The sequence below is a fragment of the Dipodomys merriami genome, unplaced genomic scaffold (genome assembly GCF_024711535.1).
Source record: "Dipodomys merriami isolate MVZ:Mamm:240054 unplaced genomic scaffold, mDipMer1.0.p SCAF_3227, whole genome shotgun sequence".
Classification (NCBI taxonomy): domain Eukaryota; kingdom Metazoa; phylum Chordata; class Mammalia; order Rodentia; family Heteromyidae; genus Dipodomys; species Dipodomys merriami.
In genome coordinates this window covers 1-21187 of record NW_027204746.1, presented here as the reverse complement: position 1 = coordinate 21187, position 21187 = coordinate 1, and the positions used below count along the sequence as shown (strand labels likewise).

Genomic DNA, 21187 nt, shown 5'->3' with positions numbered 1-21187 from the left:
TAATTCTGGCTTTTGGGTAGCTAAGTGGAGATAAAAATCTCACATGCTCCTTCCCTGGATGCCTTCAAACTGTGGCCCTCAGATCTCAGCCTCCTGAGGAGGTAGCATTACAGGTATGAGGCACCAGTGCCTGGCTAGTTCTTAATTCTTTTTTTTTTTTTTTTTTTTTTGTCTGTTTGTCTTGGGGCCTGAACTCTGGGCCTGGGCACTGTCCCTGAGCTCTTTTGCTCAAGGCTAGCACTCTACCACTTGAGCCACAGCGCCACTTCCAGCTTTTTTCTTTTTGCTTATGTGGTGCTGAGGAATCGAACCCAGGGCCTCATGCATGCAAAGCAAGCACTCCACCCCTGAGCCACCTTCTCAGTCCTAGGTCTTAATTCTTAATTAATTAAAAAAAATTTTTCAATCCATCATTTTTCTCAGCCAAATATGTGATTGTTACAAAATCTGAAATAAATGTCATAGTTAATGTGGGAAACTAAGACTGCATTGCCATAAGGCTGTTGGGAGGATTCTTTGAGTTAATGTGCATAGTGAGTGCATATAAAAAGTACGAAAATAAAAATCTAGGGCTGGGAATGTGGCTTAGTGGTAGAGTGCTTGCCTAGCATGCATGAAGCCCTGGGTTCGATTTCCTCAATACCACATACACAGAAAAAGCCAGAAGTGGTGCTGTGGCTCAAGTGGAAGAGTGCTAGCTTTGAGCACAGAGAGGCTCAGAGACAGTGCCCAGACCCTGAGTTCAAGCCCCAGAACTGTGAGTAAATAAACAAACAAACACCTAGCTAGAACTGTTATTATAACCTTTCACAAAAGAATTTTATTCCGTATATTTTGTATAGCTATAATTTGTTACCTGTCTCAGCCTATTAGATGAATGAAGCAATGCCACATGGCAAAAAGATCATCCCATAGACCTTGGAGAGTCTGATACAGCCTCCAGCAAGGCTCTAGTAGAGACTTTTTCTGTAAAGGCCCTCAGGGAAAGCTAAGCTCTTAGGCCCATCAAGAAAGCCTCTGTGGTTTTAATCATTTGTCTTTCATACCTTGGGAAGAATAGATTTCATAAGCAAAGAGCTGGTTTTTTAAATTATAACACAAGACAACGGTAAAATCCATGCATCCTCTGGAGGCTGTGTATCTCTTCAGCACTGTCTACAAGCTTTTTCAGGAGCCTCTCTCCTTTGGGTCTCCATGACAATGCTTCCCACCATGGCTGTCCTCTACCCTTCTGGCTTCCCCTCACTAGTCCCATCATCTTCCTTTGTTATTCTCTCATATTCATGCATACCAAACAATATATTTTGCAGGAAAGCATACAAATAAAAAGACACATTAAAATAATGAGAGGCCGGGCGCTGGTGGCTCACGCCTGTAATCCTAGCTACTCAGGAGGCTGAGATCTGAGGATCGCGGTTCAAAGCCAGCCCGGGCAGGAGAGACCGTGAGACTCCTATCTCCAATAAAACAACCAGAAAACCGGAAGTGGCGCTGTAGCTCAAGTGGTAGAGCGCTTGCCTTGAGCTGAAGAGCTGAGGGACAGCGACCAAGCCCAGAGTTCAAGCCCCACGACCGACCAAATAAATAAATAAATAAAATAAAATAATGAGAATGTTTGCCTCTGAGGAAGGAAAGAAGTAGACCAGGAGAGGAATATGGAGACAAAAGGACTAAACAAATAAACAAGAGAGAAGCCCTGCATAGGCCAGTGATGATATTGTACCATAAATAGAGAGAATAATCACTCAAATCTGAGCTTGATGTTCAACTGGTGTAAGTCAGGGAGGAGAGGAACAGGCTTCATGAAAATACAGCCTAGGAGGTCAATTCTCCTTATTACTCTCACATTATAAATGCATGGGCCATAGCTCAACATTTTAAAAAAGTACACAATGCCAAGTAATTTTCAAGAAGAAACATAATGAACTATTATGATGAAGGTATCAGAATATATATATATATATATATATATATATATATATATATATATATATATTTCTTATCTACCCTAAAGTGTTTCTCTGTATATTATATTCTGGCATGTTCCATTTGTATTGGGGGAAAAAAACTAGAAACCTTTGAAGAATCAAACTTACCTAGAAAGCCTTCGTTTATGACTCCACCATTGATGGCTTCATTTGGGCACTGAGGAATACTTCTTAAGGAAAAGTTTCTGAACAACTGAAGCTGCTCTTGAATCTTATCAAACGTAGGCCTTTGTTCAGGTTCTTGAGCCCAGCATTGAGTCATTAAATTCCACCTGGATATGTAGATGAAAAAAAGTAAATGAAGGTAAGTAAATGCTGACAACACATTATTACTGATAACCAAAGTATAGTTATTTTATTAGTGAAAGAGTGAGTTATTTCCAGTGCTCCATGATGAGAGTACACACTTTGGTTTCTCATTTAACAGAAGCTTGAAAAGTTACCATTATTTCTAGTTATTAATCTGAGTGAATAGATAGATAAATGGATGTCTGGAAATGTCTCCTCAATGGAGCTAAGAGCTATGAAAATTACTGAAGCTAAGATTTAAAAGACTTCATAAGCTAGGTGCCAGTGGCTCACGCCTGTAATCCTAACTGTTCAGGAGGCTGAGATCTGAGGGTCATGGTTCAAAGCCAGCCTGAGCAGGGAAGTCCGTGGGACTCTTATCTCCAATAAACCACCAGAAAACCAGAAGTGGTGCTGTGGCTCAAATAGTAGAGCGCTTGCCTTGAGATGAAGAGCTCAGGGAGAGCACCCAGGCCCAGAGTTCAAGCTCTACAACTGACAACAACAACAAAATAATAATTAATTAAAAATAAATAAATAAAATAAAATAAAAAGACTTCATATATACTCTATGTAAAACAGAATCTAATATTTGTCTACACCACCATTTAGAGGCAAAAATCACACATAAAGGCCAGATTTGATTCCAGAACTTTAGTTTGCCATTGTAGTATCAGTTCCTCGGACATTAGTTGCTGGCTAATTAAACATTATCTAAGAAATACCTGGAAAAACAGTAAATGAAAGAACCAACACTTAAGTGTTGGAGATATGACTCAACCAATGAACGAAAGCATCAGATACTAAGTTCAAGTCCCAGTCTCAGACAGGAAAAAAGGAAAAAGAAAGATGTCTTTCAGAGTAAGTAAAGTGACAATTGTCAGATGTGGGGATTTCTTAAATTTCCTATGAGTTAAATGATTTTGTAAAAAGAAAGTATTTTCCCCAAGATTGGGAATAGGAAACCCCTAATCAGTTTAGCTTTGTGTTGTATGCTAGTTTAAAAAATACCAAAAAAAGGAAATCTGTAATGTAAAAAAAAAAGCTTTTATGATGGATTTGTACATGGATTTGTTCCAGGGTGACCTATTTTCTAGCTGTGATCTTTCCACTTCAAATGGATATACATAGATTAATAATAGAGTCAGTAAAAATTTTAAATAAATATCTGTTCAGCCCTCTTAACTAGTTTTCATTCATTCACTCAGCATAGAATTGTCAGGTACTTATTTCACACCAGCTATTGCTAAAATATGAAGAGCTGGGAGTGCAGCCGGGCGACTCCTCTCCTCACAGGTGACAGGTGCAGGAAGTGGAAGGCAGTGACAGGATTTACCACATCGAGATTCATATGAGCTGGAAAGAAAAGTAACTCTTTCATATTGTCTAGAACTGATCAGGTCTTGTCTGGAGTCTCCAACTAACAGGAGAAAAAAATTATTTCATTTAGCACAACGCAGTTTATTACCTAGTATAGATGACCACTTGAGATAATCCATTTAGGAAATGTTCCAACTTTTCCATAAACTATCACAGACTATCTTATTTCCAACTCAGCTTTCCAGTGTGATGGCGTGAAACATACCAGGTGTGAAAGAGGCTTTATTGTGATGCGTAGGAATACACTTGTGGATTCTTTGAACCCCATATTGCTTTCCAAATCTTCACTAATCTCAGTGCCTGTTCTGGAATTCACCGAGGAGTTACTGGTCTGGTCTATCCTGTAGACATCCTTCCACTATGAACACCCTGAATTCTTCACCTATTCTTCAGACACTTTGCCATTGAACAAGTTCTCCTTGTTTCTCTGGTTACAGGCTTCTGTGTGACTCTTTCAAAGCCTGTATCTGCTGACAAGGCCCGGGAAACCCATGCCTGTTTCCCTCACAAGCCCACCGGGTGTTTCTTGGCAGAATCTCTAGCTATCAACAGAAACATTACACAATAGGGAAAACAAAAGAAACTTGAAGAAGAAACCAGACCTCCTTTTGTCCAGATATACCATTCTCCCTTCTGACATATGCTCCCTTCTTCCTCCATATTAACGTGGGGTCCCCTACTCAATCATCTTGTAATTCAAATTGGAAGGTGTTGGGGCTCTGCCTTTGGTGTGGCCTCTCTAACCTAACTGAAGTCTCAGGACCCTCACCTTCCTATCGCCATCTATAGAGTTGTCTTTTTCCCTACAGTTTCCCAGAGCTTTAAAAAGGAATAAGTAGCCACTCATTGCTGTTTAGATGAGACTACCCTGCTGGGAATGCGGCTTAGTGGTAGAGTGCTTGCCTACTATTCATGAAGCTCTGGTTCAACTCCTCAGTACCACATACACAGAAAACGCCAGAAGTGGCTCAAGTGGTAGAGAGCTAACCTTAAGCAAAAGAAGTTCAGGGACAGTTCTCAAGCCCTGAGTTCAAGCCCCAGAACATATTTATTAGACTATCCTTAAAGTTATAGTATTACCATCACTCAATCCTGGTACTAACAAGGAGCTAAAGGACTCGCATAACTCCTCCAAATTTGATTTTCAAGTTGCTAACTATAACACTTGTCAAGTATTTGATCTTTTTTGACCTTCTGGGCATAGGAAGAAAATTGGGGGCAAAAAGAAGAACAGATATGTAAAAACAAACTGAGAAAGTGTTTCAGAGTATTAATACCACCATATCAACAGGAAAAAATAATTTAAATTGTGTTAAATTCTTTTACAAGTAGAAGAGAAAAGAAACATTCATTCTAATGGACATGGCACATTTTTGGTAAGTAATTCACAGCAGGCCCTTCTACCATAGATGACATTTAAGCCCACGAACTTTGTAGGGAAATAAAACGCTAGTCATGGGAATAGGGTGTGGATAGAAGTCAAGAGCATGTTAGGAGCGGGAAAAGCATGTGTAAAGGCCTAAATTTGGAAAAGCTGGGCACATTTTAGAATCTGGAAGCAAGCCAGTGTGACTGAAGTACAGTCACTAAGGGGAGAGAATGAGATAAAAAAAAAAAAAAAAAAAAAAAAAAAAAAAAAAAAAAAACAGAAGAGGAAGGTAAGATCCTTCAGGTCCTATAGACCAGGCAAGGAATTGGAAATTTATGGAAGTCTTAGAGCAGATGTAATATTTGCATCTTAAAGGCCTATTCTAGCTAATAGATGGATAATGGATTATATAAGAGCCAAGTGGAAGGTGTTAAAGAAAACTAGAGTGAGCACTAGTGGTGCTTTGGATTAAGGTAATGGTAAGGGAGCTAGAACAAGATTATATCAGTCACTAGGTAACATTGATGCAGGAATTATTACACAAACTTTTTTTTTAAAGCTAGTATCTATTTTAGAAACTATAATGCCATTTCTAATACATTACAGAATAGCACACAAACTTCCATTTACTTCATTTTTTGACAAGCACTCAAGTCAGAGTTAATACTACATAACAGGTATTATAGAGAAATTTAACAATTGGAATCTGCCCTGTGTATTGATCTGATTCCTTTTTATATGTAGTATAAGAAAACTCCATCCCATTACACAATGTCAAACTTGGTTTGTTTTTTTAATAGGAATCACATTTGGGAAAGAACTGAAAGACAATCTATTATGTATGTCTTTAGAACTTGTGCCAACAAGAAACAAGGACAATACACAGATCTCTATGTGGGATCATTAGATTTGGGGATACATTTATAACCGATATAAGATCATAAGTTTAAACTAACAGTTCAAATATGATCTTGATGACTAGGATGGGAGTTGTCCTAAGAGTTACATGCAGAAAGTGAAGTACTACATAATTCATCACAGGAAGCATTTCTGAAAATAATGTCATAAATCAAATATAATGTTAAGGTATTAATAAACTCTGGCAAGACAGTCATTTTGACCAGAAAGTATAACTTATTTGTTAATAATCTAGATAATTCTACAAAGGATTCAACATAATTAACAGAGATTACTTAAGATGAGGGAAATAAGGAAAAAGAGGAAGTTGAGAAACGGGCTGACAGCCACCTGCCCCTCATCTGCCTACTTACTCAGCCTCTAAAATTCAGCCTCTTGTTTAATTTATGTAATTTATGTAAGCAGTTAGTCTTGAAATTTTCTTCTATGGAGGTTTTAATTTCTATTGAATCTAATTGCAATTTCATTTAATTTTCTAGATGGCAAAAATATGACCTGTTAGTATGCAAGCAAGTCCATTTTATATCAGCATGCAGAGAAAATAAAGACAAACAAAGAAGAGCTATATAAAGCTACTTCATCTAAAAATAGAGAATGCAACTTGTGGTCTCAAATAAACTGGCAATGGAATAAAATGGAGAAACTTTTTAGGACTCAATGGTCCTTTAAAAACTATTACTTTTGTCTTTCAAATTAATTAACAACCTCCGTGACCAGTGGCATATCAGGGGCATCTTTCCTTACAGTATTCACTGTTCATTATTCAATATCATAAATGATATACTTGTACAAAATTATAGCTATAAATAATCAAGTATATTGCTTGAAATAAATTTGCTGGTCCTCCAGTTTGTTAAACTTTATCTGGCCTTGGCTGTTCTAGAAAAACACTCATTATACTTAAGTATCTCATTTGGCCAAGTATTCAGCTTGAAAATACCTCCACTTACTACGAAAACACTTTAGTCCTCTTTTACCTCAATTAGTCTTCAAAATAGCATAAAACTCATTAGCTGCATTTAACATTAGTCTCCAAGTCCTTGGATTCATGAAGCTATTAAAGTTCAACTCATGAAAACATCACAGCATCTTTTATTATTGAGTCTTTATAGACTCTTTATAGACAAAGCATATAAAATGCAGATTTCAAGAGTTGCCCTTACTTGCTATCAATCTCAGAGACCTCTTAGCATCTGGATATACACATTTTTAAGAGTATAAATATAATGTCAAGCCTCCATAATCAGGCGGTGTTGCCTCCTACATCTGAGAGACACTCTGGAATTCCAGTTGCCAATGTGATCTGGCTAGCATAGTACCCAAAGAGCTCCCTCTTGATGTAGCTTGCCCTTTGATCCTGTTTCTTCTCATGAGTGGTGTGGCCGGCATGCAAACTAAAACCTGAAGAGAATATTGATGGCTGGGCTGTCCCTTGTACAGGTGCGAACCTAAGGAGGGAAGGGCAGGAATGCTCTGAACCCTACATTCCAATAATAGCTGTGAATAGCAGAGCCATCCAGGAGCTCATCTAACCCAAAGTGCATCCAGGTGCTGAGTATTTCATCAGTGAATAGAAGGTGTACCATGGCTCAGGGTAGACTTTCAACCCTCTAAGCTGGGCCTGTGATCTTAGAGAACTGCTTCAAATAAAAATCAGTTCCCTCTGTACTCTAAGGGGAGTAGTTAATCTTTATCATGACAACTTAAGGCCTAGGTCAGATTGAATGGCATCTGTGAGAGCCCTACTTCCGCACAGAGCTTGTTTTCCTGTTGGCAGTGAATGTTAACCCTTCCCGGGGCTCCATAGAGTCCTGCAGCCCATGTAGAGGACTGGGAGCATTGCTCACTTTTTATTAATGATATTCACATTAACTTTCAAGCACGAATCTTAATTACAAGGAAACTGCATATGTTGTAAACACTAAGTTAAGTTATTCAGCCTAGTGGATTACTCAAGACAAAACTAGACAGAATATTATCTTTCCCCACTCATCAGCAGGCATACTTTTCTAGCTCTTTTCTAGCCCTCCTTCTTTCCTCTAGCTGCATTAAACATAGCTACATTTTTTGCTTTACAACAGAGCAATTTATTATTCATTTCCATCTTCCCAAAACACAAAATAATTACACACATCATACAAAACATGTAATTCAGTAATCTATGCTTAAGGAGTCTATGCAGAAAATATTGTATAATTATGATGAGGTACATTATTCACCCCAAAGGGATCCAAAAGGCCAGCTAAAATCCAAGAGCATAAAGAAAATTGTGTGCTATTGAAATTCTAGGGGAAATGTCTGAGTGTTTAGGAGATGGGTAAAAGATGCAAAATAATTACTAGGATTTCTTTCTCAAATCTTATGTCAAAGGTTTTCAAATTTTGTTTAATTTCTCAATTCTAAATTACAGATTTTCCCCTCGCTCACAAAAGACTCATTAATTTTTTTTATTCACTTCTACTGAACTTACTCAAGTGTGCATGTATTTGATGATCTCCCTGCAAATATGCCAGAGGCTATAACAGCGAAATAAGAAGCTCCTAATAATTCTTATCCTCTTCTAGATGGAAGATTTAAATAATGCAGAAGATTCACCAGGAGAACACCCAACCAAGGTGCCCAGCTCTTAATCATCTTTTGGCTCAAGCCTAACTATTCCTGTAAATAACACAGCATCGTCAAGGCAGTACAGCTGTGGTATGCATTCACATACTGCTAATTCCTTTTGCATTTGCCTGTACCACACAGTTTAGCACTTTATTACATTTTGGCTAGCCATCCAACTGCTTCGTGTGCATCGTTTCATTCAAAATATATTCTGAGATGCTGAAGAGCTGTGCTTTTGATATGAAGACTTCTGTAATTCATACAACCCTCGGCATGACTGTGTGTGTCCTGGTGTGTATACTTTCTGGTTATTCTTTTAGAAACCTCTTGGTTAAAACACCTGTTGGAAATGTTTAAAATTTTTATGTTTCTGCTGGAGTTGTCCATAGGAGGTGAATTAGTATCTAGCATAAGACTCTGTAAATAATTTTTTCTTTTACAACTAGACTGAAGTCACTCACTTTTCTGAAAACAACAAGGGCTAGTCATCATTTGATAGAATCACATTCACTCATTTTGTGCTAAGATCATAACTTGATCAAATATGTATACCCTATCAATCAATGTCAAGTATATCAGCAAAGGCAACCTAATTTTTTTTTGGGGGGGTGGTGTTGGTCGTGGGGCCTGAACTCTGGGCCTGGGCACTGTCCCTCAGCTCTTCAGCTCAAGCCTAGTGTTCTACCACAGTGCCACATCCAGCTTTTTTTGCTTATGTGGTGCTGAGGAATAGAAGGCCTCATGCATGCTAGGCAAGCACTCTACCATTGATCCACCTTCCCAGCCCAGCAACCAAATTTTTAAACTGTATGTTTCTTTTGGGCAGAGTCTTAAAAGTATGCAGAATAGCTGGGAACTGGTAGTTTATACCCGTTTCCTAGCTACTCGGGAAGCTGAAATCTGGAGATTGTAGTTTGAAGTCAGCAGAGGCAAGAAAATCTGTAAGACTCTTATCTCCAAATTAACCACAGAAGTGTGGCTGTGGCTCAAGTGGCAAAGCCCTGGCCTTGAGCAAAATAACTTAGGGACAGCACCCAAACCTGACCCTAAATTCAAGCCCCAGGACTGACACACATACACACAGAAAAACAATATTAAAATATTGTGATTGGCTGGGAATGTGGCTTAGTGTAGAGTGCTTGCCTAGCATGCATGGGGCCCTGGGTTCAATTCCTCAGTACCACATAAAATAAAATAAATTAAAATAAAATATTGTGATCAAGATAGCATTCAAATAAAATCTCTCAAATAAAATTACTGTGATCACACACATATGAAGCTTGCATTTACTTACAAGAACTTATTAAGAGTATAAGTATGTACTCCTAAAAATTTTTATTTCTGAATGAAATGTGTGTATCTAAGTAAGAAGAAACCCTAATATAATTAGTAAATTAAGTCCCACAATTAATTTACTTTTTATGTGAGATGTACAAACATGTAAATTCTATTTTTGTAAAAATGTCACACCACTAAGACTATAATTGCAAGTGAATGTGTTTTTGTTCTAGGGTGGTTATGTGAACATAATTAACTTACAGATCATCAGGACAATTTCTTGGTGGCTCCAATCTTCCGCCTGTTTGTACATAGTTTAAAACATCAAGGTTGGAATGTGCTGGATAGGTTGATGACCAAGAGTTAAAATCTCCCAAATCAGAATTCCAAAAGACCTAGGATATTAAAGGTTATTCTTTAATTGTACTTATTACAAAGATCAGGTTCACAACAGCTTCTCTAAAACATTACTGTTGGAAATATGTGGTCTATTTTGAGACTGACATCACTGGTCTTATAAAAGGTATGGGTAATTTAGAAGCAGAATAACATGAAGGAAAAAAGAACCATGAGGCCAGTCTGAGCCCCATCTCAACCAACAAGCTGGGCATGGTGATACATACTGCCATTCCAAACCATGTGAGAAGTGTGAATAGAAGGATCAAAAAAGCATGAGATCCTACCTAAAAAATAATTAATGCAAAAAGGGAGATAGAGGCATAACTCAAGTGTTCTAGAATGCTTTCTAGAATGCTTTCTAGCAGGCCTTGTGTTCAAACTCTGGTATTACCAAAAAATTAAACACATAAATGAATAAAAAGAACAAGACATTGAGAATGAGCCACATTTCAAAGGTGATAGGAAGGTTTGGAGGGTGAGGGGAGGATACAAATACATGAAAACAAATGCAGAGACACACAGGCAAACAAATGCACAAACACACATACAAACAAATATATAGACACACATACACACAGAGACATAAGCACACACATTGACTGGCATGCGTATATATATGTGCACACTCTTGCATGCTTACACAGACATTTAGAATACATACATGTGCACATGAGTTCCTGCCCATGGTGAAACATACCCTTCCCCCACAGTGCTCCAGTGCCTAGGATTTTCACAGCATTGATATGCAGACATAGATAGGGATGAACAATAGCATGTTTCACCATTTCCCTCCAAGTTGAGGAGGATAAAATGATAAACAGAGGAGGTTATAAATATTGCTTTGATAAATGGCAATTCCTTTGTACAACTACTTAAAGATAATTTTAAACTGCCAGTACTAAGGACCAATTTTTATTTCCTTTATATTTTTGCCTAGGACCAGGCCCACTTAAAAGTCACTAAACAAATCTTTGTATTTATTTTAAGCAGCTCCAATCAAAACTTGGTTGTTAACAAGCAAAAAAGTGGGGGTTCTTATTCAAATAACAAAGAGATGCCTAACCTTCCCCAATGTTCTATTCTCATCTCTATGCAAGACTTAAAAATTAATTACCAGGAATATCAAAATAGTAAGTATTTGGGCACATACTTCCACTTTAATCTGTAGATAACCAATTTCTAGTAGTCACAAGCTTACACATCACTGGAATATAAGCCAAAATACTTGACGTAAATGTATCTATTTCATATGGATGTGTAAAGGGTCAAACTGACTGAGGGAGGAGCACAAATGGCTGAGATTCAGAATAGTTCCTCCCTGACTACAAGCTTGAAACCAATCACCTAACCTCTCTTGTCTTCTATTCTCTCATACTAAGAGTAAAAATGAAAAACAAGGTATCGTTTGAAGATCCCCGTGTCTCTGACATGTGACAATCAGACTGCGTGTCTTTGTGTCCCATTCAGCTCACCATACATCAGATTGAGTCGTGAAGATTCCATCCATCAAGCTTTCTGGAGCCATCCAGCGGACAGGAAGCAGGCCTTCCCCTCTTTTTCTATAATAGTCATTTTTATAGATGTCCCTCGCAAGTCCAAAGTCCCCAATTTTCACTACCCGTGAAGGACGGGTGTAATCTTTCACAGAGACAAGGCAATTCCGAGCTGCTAGATCCCTATTGAAAAAGTTACATTTAATGAAAATGATAAAGTTCCAGATATTAAGTGAATAACACTAGTGGCCCTGTAAAGACAATAGACTGAGCCAGATGCAGGTGGTTCATGCTTATGATTGTAGCTACTTGGAAGGTTGAGACTAGGATAATCAACAGTTTAGACAGAAAAGTTTGGGAGATCTCCTTCTCAACTCATAGCAGAGCATGGTGGTACACACCTAGCATCCTTGTCACATGGAAGGCTAAAATCATGAGGACTGCACTTCCAGGCCAGCCCAGGCAGAAAAGTCAATGAAACTCTGTCTCTATGGCACAAGCTGGACATGATGATGTGCACCTGTCATCTCAGCTATGGAGGGAGGGGTAGAGGTGAAAAATAGGAGTATCACAGCCCAGATGGTCACCAGAGCCAGAAGCAAGACTTTCTCAAAAATGACTGGCGGAAGTGGTGCTGTGGCTCAAGTGGTAGAGCACTAGCCTTGAGCTGGAGAGTTGAGGGACAGTGCCCAGGCCCAGAATTCAAGCCCAATGACTGACAAAAAAAATGACTGGCACTAAACTAGGACTGGAGGCCTAGCTCAGTACAGAGTACCTTGCCTAACTATTGTGAAATCCCAATACAAACCTTAATTTCACACACATACATACAATCAAAGAGGATATTGCTATTTTAACAATGTTTAAGTATCTTATCTGATCTACCCAAACTATACGGAAGCAATCACCATAATAACCTTGCAACCAAATTGTCATTGTACCTGTGAATGAAATGCAACTGCTCCAAGTATACACAGCCTTTTGAAATATCTACACACAAGTCTACAAGGTCAACCAAGTTGAGTAAAGGACCATGAAACTAGAAGAAATAAAAGGAGAATTACAAACACTTATCCAACTTGCACAGATATATACCTATATATGTCAGTATATACTGATACCTAAATATGTATATACACCTTTGCATAGAATATCTAAAGGAAATCTTAGTTATGATTACAAGAATTCAGAAAAGAAAAAATAACAATTATTTGCTTTCTATCCATACATATATGAAAACACACACATATACATGATAAGCTATATCTATAGTAAGCAGAGATGACACAGAATTTTTATTGGAAAATCACTCAGTGATGTCAAACTTACCTGTTTCTATTCACAAGTTGTGTGAACTTGCTCGATTTGTTTGATTAAGTAAATAACTTTCTCATATGTAAAATGGATGTAGGAATACTGCTTTTGCAAGATGCAAAATAAAATATGTAAGGGAGTTGGTCGGGCAGGGATATGATTGGTGGGAATCTAGAGACCTTCCTAATTAACTGCCCTCTCTTGACTCGAGCCTCCCAGTGTGGTAAGAACTAAAGAGACAGCCAGATCTCTTAAAAATATATAGAATATTTAATATGCTATATTACATGACAAGCACATAATAAACAGTTGCTGATTTTATAAGTAGAAATAATTGAATTATTGGCCCTTTATCATGTCAGTTAGGACAATGGGCTTGTTCTTCAGATGAATCCCATATCATTGGCAGCAATATTTTGTTTTCAAGTCACAGATTACTACTCTCATCCAAACGAGTCAGCACAAATATATACTTAAGCTTGCACTGACTGCTATTTCTAGGTGAAAAACACCAGTCAATATTTTTATTAGTAGCATATGGGGGGGGGGGTATCCTGACTTCCTTCCTAGAAGCCAGAGTCATACATTGTGTGGGCCTTTGAATTGCCCTGCAATTACTCTGGTTCAGGCCTTTATCATCTCTAATCTGAGACATCCAAAAACTTCCTCTGTCTCCAGGCTCCTATTCTTTCATTAGCTCACTTGTGCCTTGCTTCCTGTAGAGTCTATTAAATTACTAAGCACAGCCCCTTGGCAGATCCCCCTTTTAAAGTGCTGTACCCCCTGCCTTCTATGACAAGCTCATGCTGTGCCTTAAAATGACAGCTATTGAATAGTGCCACGGCCTCATACAACTATATCCAGAACTGATTGACTAGGCGCTGACCTTACACCCAAGAATTAGTTCCCCTCTAATGTGGCTCATTGCATATGGTTGCGGCTATGACTGCTTGACGGGCTCCTTTTGACTGGAATGCTGCTTTGCTTTGAATAAAATCTACTCTACTTGTAAAGACTTTCTCTTGATGTAGAATCCTGCTTCTGAACTTCAGTTTTGTGGCTGGTATCCTATTTGCTGTTGACAAAGTTTCCATAGTGCTGCTTGCCTGTATGGGTCTCTGAGCATTGCCTCTTCCTCTCTACCCTTGTGACAATTTGTTGGAACACTCCACTCCATCTTGGGACCACTTGACTTCAGATGCTACCATTTCTTATCATTGATGTTTCTTGCCACCCTCCAGAGGGAATGAAGAGAAGCAGAGTTTTCCTGTGTGTCATGCTGGGGCAGGAGAATTGGATGGATAAATGAAGAATTCCAAGATAAAGTCTCATCTTTCACAGTGGAAAATGAATAGATGCCCCCTCACTCCTGACCCCCACATTGAAAAATCAGTGTTTAGCTGTGTTTGGAGTTTACAGAGGTAAACACCAAAAAGATAGCATGCAACCCTAGGAAGTGAAGATAGAACCCCAGGCTCCTGTTTTTATAATATTCACCTTGTAATATATTTTAATTGAAAAAAATAGTGTCTAACTTGATAGGAGAAAACCACAGGGTTTCAGATCTATACATTTAAACTTTAGTGACTTGTCTCATGCCTTCTCATCTGAGGTATAAAGTTGGTTTGCATTGGTGGCCTTGTTCAGTTTTCCACAGTATTACCAGGGTCCACACTGTGCTGGGCACTGGGCGTGAAGGAGAGGTGAATGAGGCTGCATTATCAGGGCAAAACTGCAGAGCTGACAGGACTTGTGAGTATGGGAAATAAAGCAGGGCATCAACTGGATAAAGTGGGAGAGCATATGTAAAATAAAATCCATAGTTTTGTTTTGGCCTAAATAAGTTTTAGACACCTACTATAATCCAAATATGTTATCTCGAATAATAAACAAAACTGGTTAGATCAACAGATTTAACTCACAAGTCTAGAATTTAGTAGACTTCAAGACTAGAAATAAAACTTGGGACAAGCCGGGCACTGGAGGCTCATTCCTGTAATCCTAGTTACTCAAGAGGCTGAGATCTGAAGATCACAGTTCAAAGTCAGCCCCAGCAGCAGTCTGTGAGACTCTTATGTCCAATACACTACTCATAAAAAGCCAGAAGTGGTGCTGTGGCTCAAGTGGTACAGTGATAGCGTTGAGCACAAAGAGGCTCAGAGACAGTGCCCAGGCCCTGAATTCAAGCCCCAGGACAAGCGCGCGCGCACACACACACACACACACACACACAGAAAAAAGAAAAAAAGAAAAAAGAAAACACCTTGGGACAGAGAAACATCTATATGAAGTATGTGTCTTTTTAACTCTACACAATCTCTGTGCTCCAGAAACAAAGAAACAAATAGGATTATGTCCACAACATTTCTATTTCTTTATTAAATAGTAAAAATAAGTTCAAATATTAGCCCAAGATTCTAAAGGAAGGGAATATGATATAACTTTTCCGCAGAAGCCATCTAAAAATCTCACCAGTCAAGGCTCAAACCTAAATTTAAAGAACTATCATAGGAAATGGCAGGGCATGCACACTAGGAAGCAATACTCGGGAGCTAGTGCCTACCTTTGACTTTCGGGCTTTGCGCAGATAGGTTAGAAGGTCTCCTCCTTCCATCAGTTCCAGGATGATGTACTGGGGTTCATTCAACAGGCAGACCCCCAGCTGCTTCAAAATGTTGGGATGATTAAACTTGCTACAAGGCAGAAAGACAAAGCTGCATGACATGACAGTGACAGCAGTCCCAGCAGAGAGTCTTTGAGGAGTACAACAATTCTTTACCCATACCTTCCTTCAAAACTCCTGACCTCTTTTCTCTAACAGGTGAAGGCTTCTTTCTCCAAGCTTTCTCTGTGGCCTTGACTTAAGTAGGTAACAGTGGCAACCCCTAGTGGCTAATGTATATGGACAAACAGGATTGGGTTGTAGAACAAATATTTCTATTAAGGGATGTGTGTGTGTGTGTGTGTGTGTGTGTGTGTGTGTGTGTGTGTGTGTGAGTGTGTGTGTGTGTGCCAGTCCTGGAGTTTGAACTCAGGGCCTGAGCACTGTCCCTGAGCTTTTTTTTGATCAAGGCTAGCACAATCTCACTTGAGCCACAGCTCTACTTCTGGCTTTTTGGTAGTTAATTAAGGCAAGAGTCTTATGAACTTTCTGTCCCCCAGATCATTTTGAACAACACTGCTCAGATCTCAGCCTCCTGCATAGCTAGGATTACAGATGTGAGCCACTGGTGTCTGGTTATTATGGGAATTTTATGTTTGGGGAAATAAAGCAATTTTGGCTAATGTCTTTGTTCAAAGCACATTTGAAGACATGTTTTCAGTCATCACAAGTATGAAATACACCTTTTCCTTTTTAAAAAAACCAATCAGATCTGTAGATTTTAACTACAATGGTTTACAATATCAACGTAAGCCCCAACTTAGTGGTTGGGGACCACAGCTTGGCATCCCATGATCTTCTGCCTTAGGTATTTTCTTTCAGATATCCTTGAGAAGTTTTCATGATTAAAATGGACTGACCTTGTGGGAAAGGTATCTTTCATTCAATATCCCTGTCACTGACATTAGAATGATTAAAAATAACCCTTCATCACCAGGTCTACTTGGCTCATTATCACACATTTAGAAGAACACAGTATTTCTAAAGCTAAATACCTTCAGAATTATATTGCAAAGCACATTCCTAAGTAATAATAAAAGGGGGAGCCTTTTGTCTGGGATTGCCTGTATTTAGGCTCAGAGGATTAACTTTTATAGAAATTGTGACTACTGGTATATTTCCCTTTACATTATAGCCCATATTTGCTTTGAGGAAGATCTGGTAGGTAAAGTACCATGTTAAAAACCCAATACCCAGCTATGTATGAAGAGGCTAGTCAGGAGGCTGAGATATGAGAATCATGGTCCAAAGCTATCCCAGATAGGAATGTCTGTAAGACTGCGATTTACCAACAAAAAGCTGAAAGGGGAGCTGTGGCTCAAGTGTTAGAGTGCCAGCTTTGAGTAAGAAAGTTAAAGCACAGTGCTCAGGCCCTGAGTTCAAGCCCCAGGATTAGCTCACACACACACACACACACACACACACACACACACACACACACATCCACAATTATTAAAGCTTCCTACCCACATCAAGAATAGAAAAATGCCTCTATGCTACCCTGATACCTCATCAGATGTGCTTCCTTCAGGAATTCAATCTTCTCCTGGTCTGTGGAGGCCTTCTTCAAAGTCTGCATGACATAAAAATAAGTCAGAAATCAGCATAGCAGAACATGGCCAAGCGCCCAGATATTCATGTTACCTTCACAGCTACTTTGATTTCTCCACTTCCGGCTCCTAAGATGTCTACAGCTGTTCCTTCATATACTTCTCCAAAGGCTCCACTTCCCAACAAGACACGCAGAGTCAGTTTTTCCCGCGGGAAGGTAGGAAGTCTTTCAATCTCCTCTTGGGTTGGAAGAGTACTAGAAAACAATCATATTTGTTCTTTCCAAACAAGTTTGCTGGTGTTTGTGTTTGAAAAAGGAAGAGTAGTATCAGGACTTAGCAACATTGCACATTCTACTTGATAGACATGGAATTTTGTGTTTCTAATATGTCCCTATTCCTCAGGCTTATACAGACAGAACCTGACATTTCACACCTATTTCAATAGGAACATGAAATTGTATGTGCTGCCCTGAGATTTTTATTATGGCTAGCTCTGTTGGACTAATAGTCCTGTACTTCTTCAGATTGCAAATGTATGTAAAAAACTACTTAAAATTGCATCTAGGTTTATGAGTTTTCACTCACATAACTGACCTCAGATAAAATGTTATTCACTGTGACCACAGAAATGAAACTCCATCACCATCAGATTTACTTTTAGACCTCTCATTTGGAATATCATGGAAAGTAAAAGCATCCTCTAGGAGATTAAATGCTTTGAGCTTTTAATAAATAATTTTGAATATCAAATAATAAATAATCTGGTATAGCTGAATAGCTGATATAGGACATGGGGGTATCTATCTCAAATCCTTCATTTCATTACAAATTTCTACAGGCATAATAACAAATAATTCTAGAAGCATAATTCCACCGAAGCATAATTAACAGTCTCATGCAATGGTGTACTTATTTTCCTTAATTATAATGGCAACAAATGTTTCAAACTCATCTGCCTTACAGGTATCTTATAGGCAACCATTGTACAGCTTCTAAAATAGAATGGAGTTGGCTTCATGGGACATACATGAGACCTTTGGAAGTTCTGCCCAAGCACTATCTCTAGATGAGTCTGCTGTTACCATCTCCTGTCTTCAAGGTGGGAAGCAAGGGTAGGCTTGCTGTTGCCACACACACTCTCTGCCATATGGAGCCATGAAGAGGACCCGGGCTACGTACTGTATTGCATAGCAGGCATTCGCCAGCCCCACTCCTGCTGCCACACCGCGAAGCTCACTTAGCTCTTTGTCTTCGTTTATGAGAACTGTCAGCGCTTCCTTGGAAGGTTTTTGATTCTTTGCTCTTCTAAGCCAGACTAGAAAGAAAAGAGGCAATTGAGAAAATAAAATATTTCTTCAGTTTTCCTTTAGGAAATATTAATGTATTTTACAAGCTTTTATGTATACAAGCACAGATCGTAATAGAACTTTATAGAAAAAATACTCATCACAGAAAATAGTAATTAAATCATATACAATTTAGCCAGGCACCCATGGCTCACGTCTGTAATCTTAGCTACTCAGTAGACTGAGATCTGAGAATCATGATTGGAAGCCAGCCTAGGCAGGAAAGCCCATGAGACTCTTATCTCCAATTAACCATCAGAAAACTGGAAGGAGCACTGTGGTTCAAAGTGGTAGAGCACTAGCCTTGAGAAAAAAAAAAAAAGCTCAGAGACAGCACCCAGAGACCTTCAATTCAAGCTCCACGCCTGACAAAAATGTACACAATTTATTGCATATCACTTTTCATCTCAGTTCACAGTCTTCAATTTTTAATACTATTATAAGTAAGTGTATTTTAATTTTGTAATAAATTTCTCAAAATTATTCACATATAAGAACTAAAATAAGGGGAAACAATTATATAATAAGCTATTCATAAAACAAATTCACTCTTAAGTCCAGACATATCCAATACTGAGTTGACCTGAGAAAATGCTTTCAATATAATGATACATCTTGTATATTAAAATACATGAGTATATATATATATATATATATATCTACTGTTGTATATGTATTATACAATATACTCCCTCAAATACATAGAAAATTATGAGAATGAAGCTCATCAAACTTTAGCAGTAGTTAGTTCATCATGAGTGATTCGTATTGTACTTTTAATATCATAAGCAGATCATTTTTTCATCAGGATAAAAATGATTTTTGAATAAAATATATCTAAGTGATCTAAAATATTTGCTTGTCGGTCAAAATCTGTTTGGGGGGATTATTGTTAAATTTTAAACTTTAGCACGCATAGTTGCTACTTGCTCAAAATCTCAGCATTTGAGAGATTGAGGCTGGAAGAAAGTGAATTAAAAGGCCAGCTTGAACTACATCGCAAGATTCTGTCAGTAAATGGACAGACAGACAGATAAATAGATACTTTTAACCATATTCACCCTCCTTCACTCTATGTACACATGTTAAGATGGAACAATAACAAAAACTGTTGAAATTGGTCTGGGAATGGGGGAAAGGAAAATGAGTTCGAGTGAGGAAAAGAGCTTGTCTGAGTAAGGTCCATTGCATGCATATAAGGACACCTCTAAATAAAGTTCCCATGTCCAACTGATGCTAATTAAAATATGGAGGAAAAACACAAGAAAGATTGAACTTTGTTTTAAGATTTTTTAAAGAAGTTAGAGTTAATGACAAATAGGGAAAGTACCAAGGAAAATTTTCAACCTTAAAATGTCCTTACTCCTCCTCCCTTGGTGATTCCTCCTTATACCTCTCTGAGCTATTGACAGCTTATCTATGAACTTCAAGACCAATGTGGCTCTGTGATTCTCCTATGCAAGTGTCTTCTATATTTCACATTATTCAAACATACATTCCTAGTTTTATCTTTTCACACTGGTTTGTCTTACTCCATCACTAAAGGGCAAGTTCCTTCAATTAGCAATCGTATGGAATATTAGATATGTCTAGTCACCAACCCAAAGTCTGTCTGTGCTTATTTTTAAAACTTTGTTTCAATGTTGTAAGTATAGCTGGTGAGAGCCTTCACCACAATATAAATTTTAGAACAATTACTACTTTATTTTAATAACTCTATCTTTTCTCATGCACACATACACACACACATACATACATACTGCTACTTATAAAACCACATGCAATGCTAATAAAAGCAAATCTGACTTAGTTTAGATATAATGAAAAGCCCATGAGTTCAAAACAGAATAAAAAAACCTTTAACTCTTGAGAAAGTCAGATATCCTTAGGATGTCTTGAAAACACACAATAGGTGGTCTGAAATTATCTCTTTCCTCCACTAGTGTCATGGGTTTGAACAGTGGTGATGTACAAGTAGGCAAGCAAAAGACAGTTGACAGACTCTTCATGTAACTTCCCTTCTCAGTAAGAAAGCAGACAAGCAGTCAAGCCCATATGCCAAATGCCAAATATACTACAGGCATCATGTGTAATTCTGGAGGGACTGGCTTAGTGGCACAAACATCAGCTGTGCAAGACTTAGACTCCCTGGAACCACAGGTTAAAGTCCTAGCACTGTCGGCTGAAATTTTTAGCTTTCTCCATTAATTAAAGGAGTGTTCCACATATTCTCTGGATAGGATCTTTGAAATTAAAGCTCAATTCAAGTCCTATGTGATCCCGGACACTTCATGACTCTGAACAATTTGAAGACAAAATAAAGATTTGACATACTTAATGAATATTGGTTTTCTTTACCACCAGAGAGTCTCAACTTTATATTTGCAACATTTTCTTCAATTTCCCCTTGTCACTTTCTGTTACTTACAAAGTAAGTCATGGCTTCTCAAACATGAGCCTGAGTTTCTTTGTTGGTAGTCTTCCCTTCCTAGAATTTTTCAGCATGTCAGACAGGACCATATATTTTATAACCCAAATCAAGACATTCAGGAAATTGAAAGAAAATGCTATTCATATTTATACCAAAACAAT

At 38.2% G+C, this 21187-nt stretch overlaps 1 protein-coding gene across 1 annotated transcript; it reads right to left on the bottom strand.

Annotated features, from left to right (window-relative positions):
• Positions 1–2076: 2076 nt before the first annotated feature.
• On the bottom strand, positions 2077–18602 carry LOC138841600 (proto-oncogene tyrosine-protein kinase ROS-like; the record flags this gene model as incomplete). The annotated part of the gene is given in 9 exon segments (XM_070042385.1): positions 2077–2260; positions 10090–10177; positions 10180–10223; positions 11700–11903; positions 12662–12759; positions 15598–15727; positions 17205–17269; positions 17341–17503; positions 18429–18602. Coding segments are annotated over 9 exon segments (1150 nt in total), but the record flags the coding sequence as incomplete, so codon positions are not given.
• Between the last annotated feature and the right edge of the window lie 2585 nt (positions 18603–21187).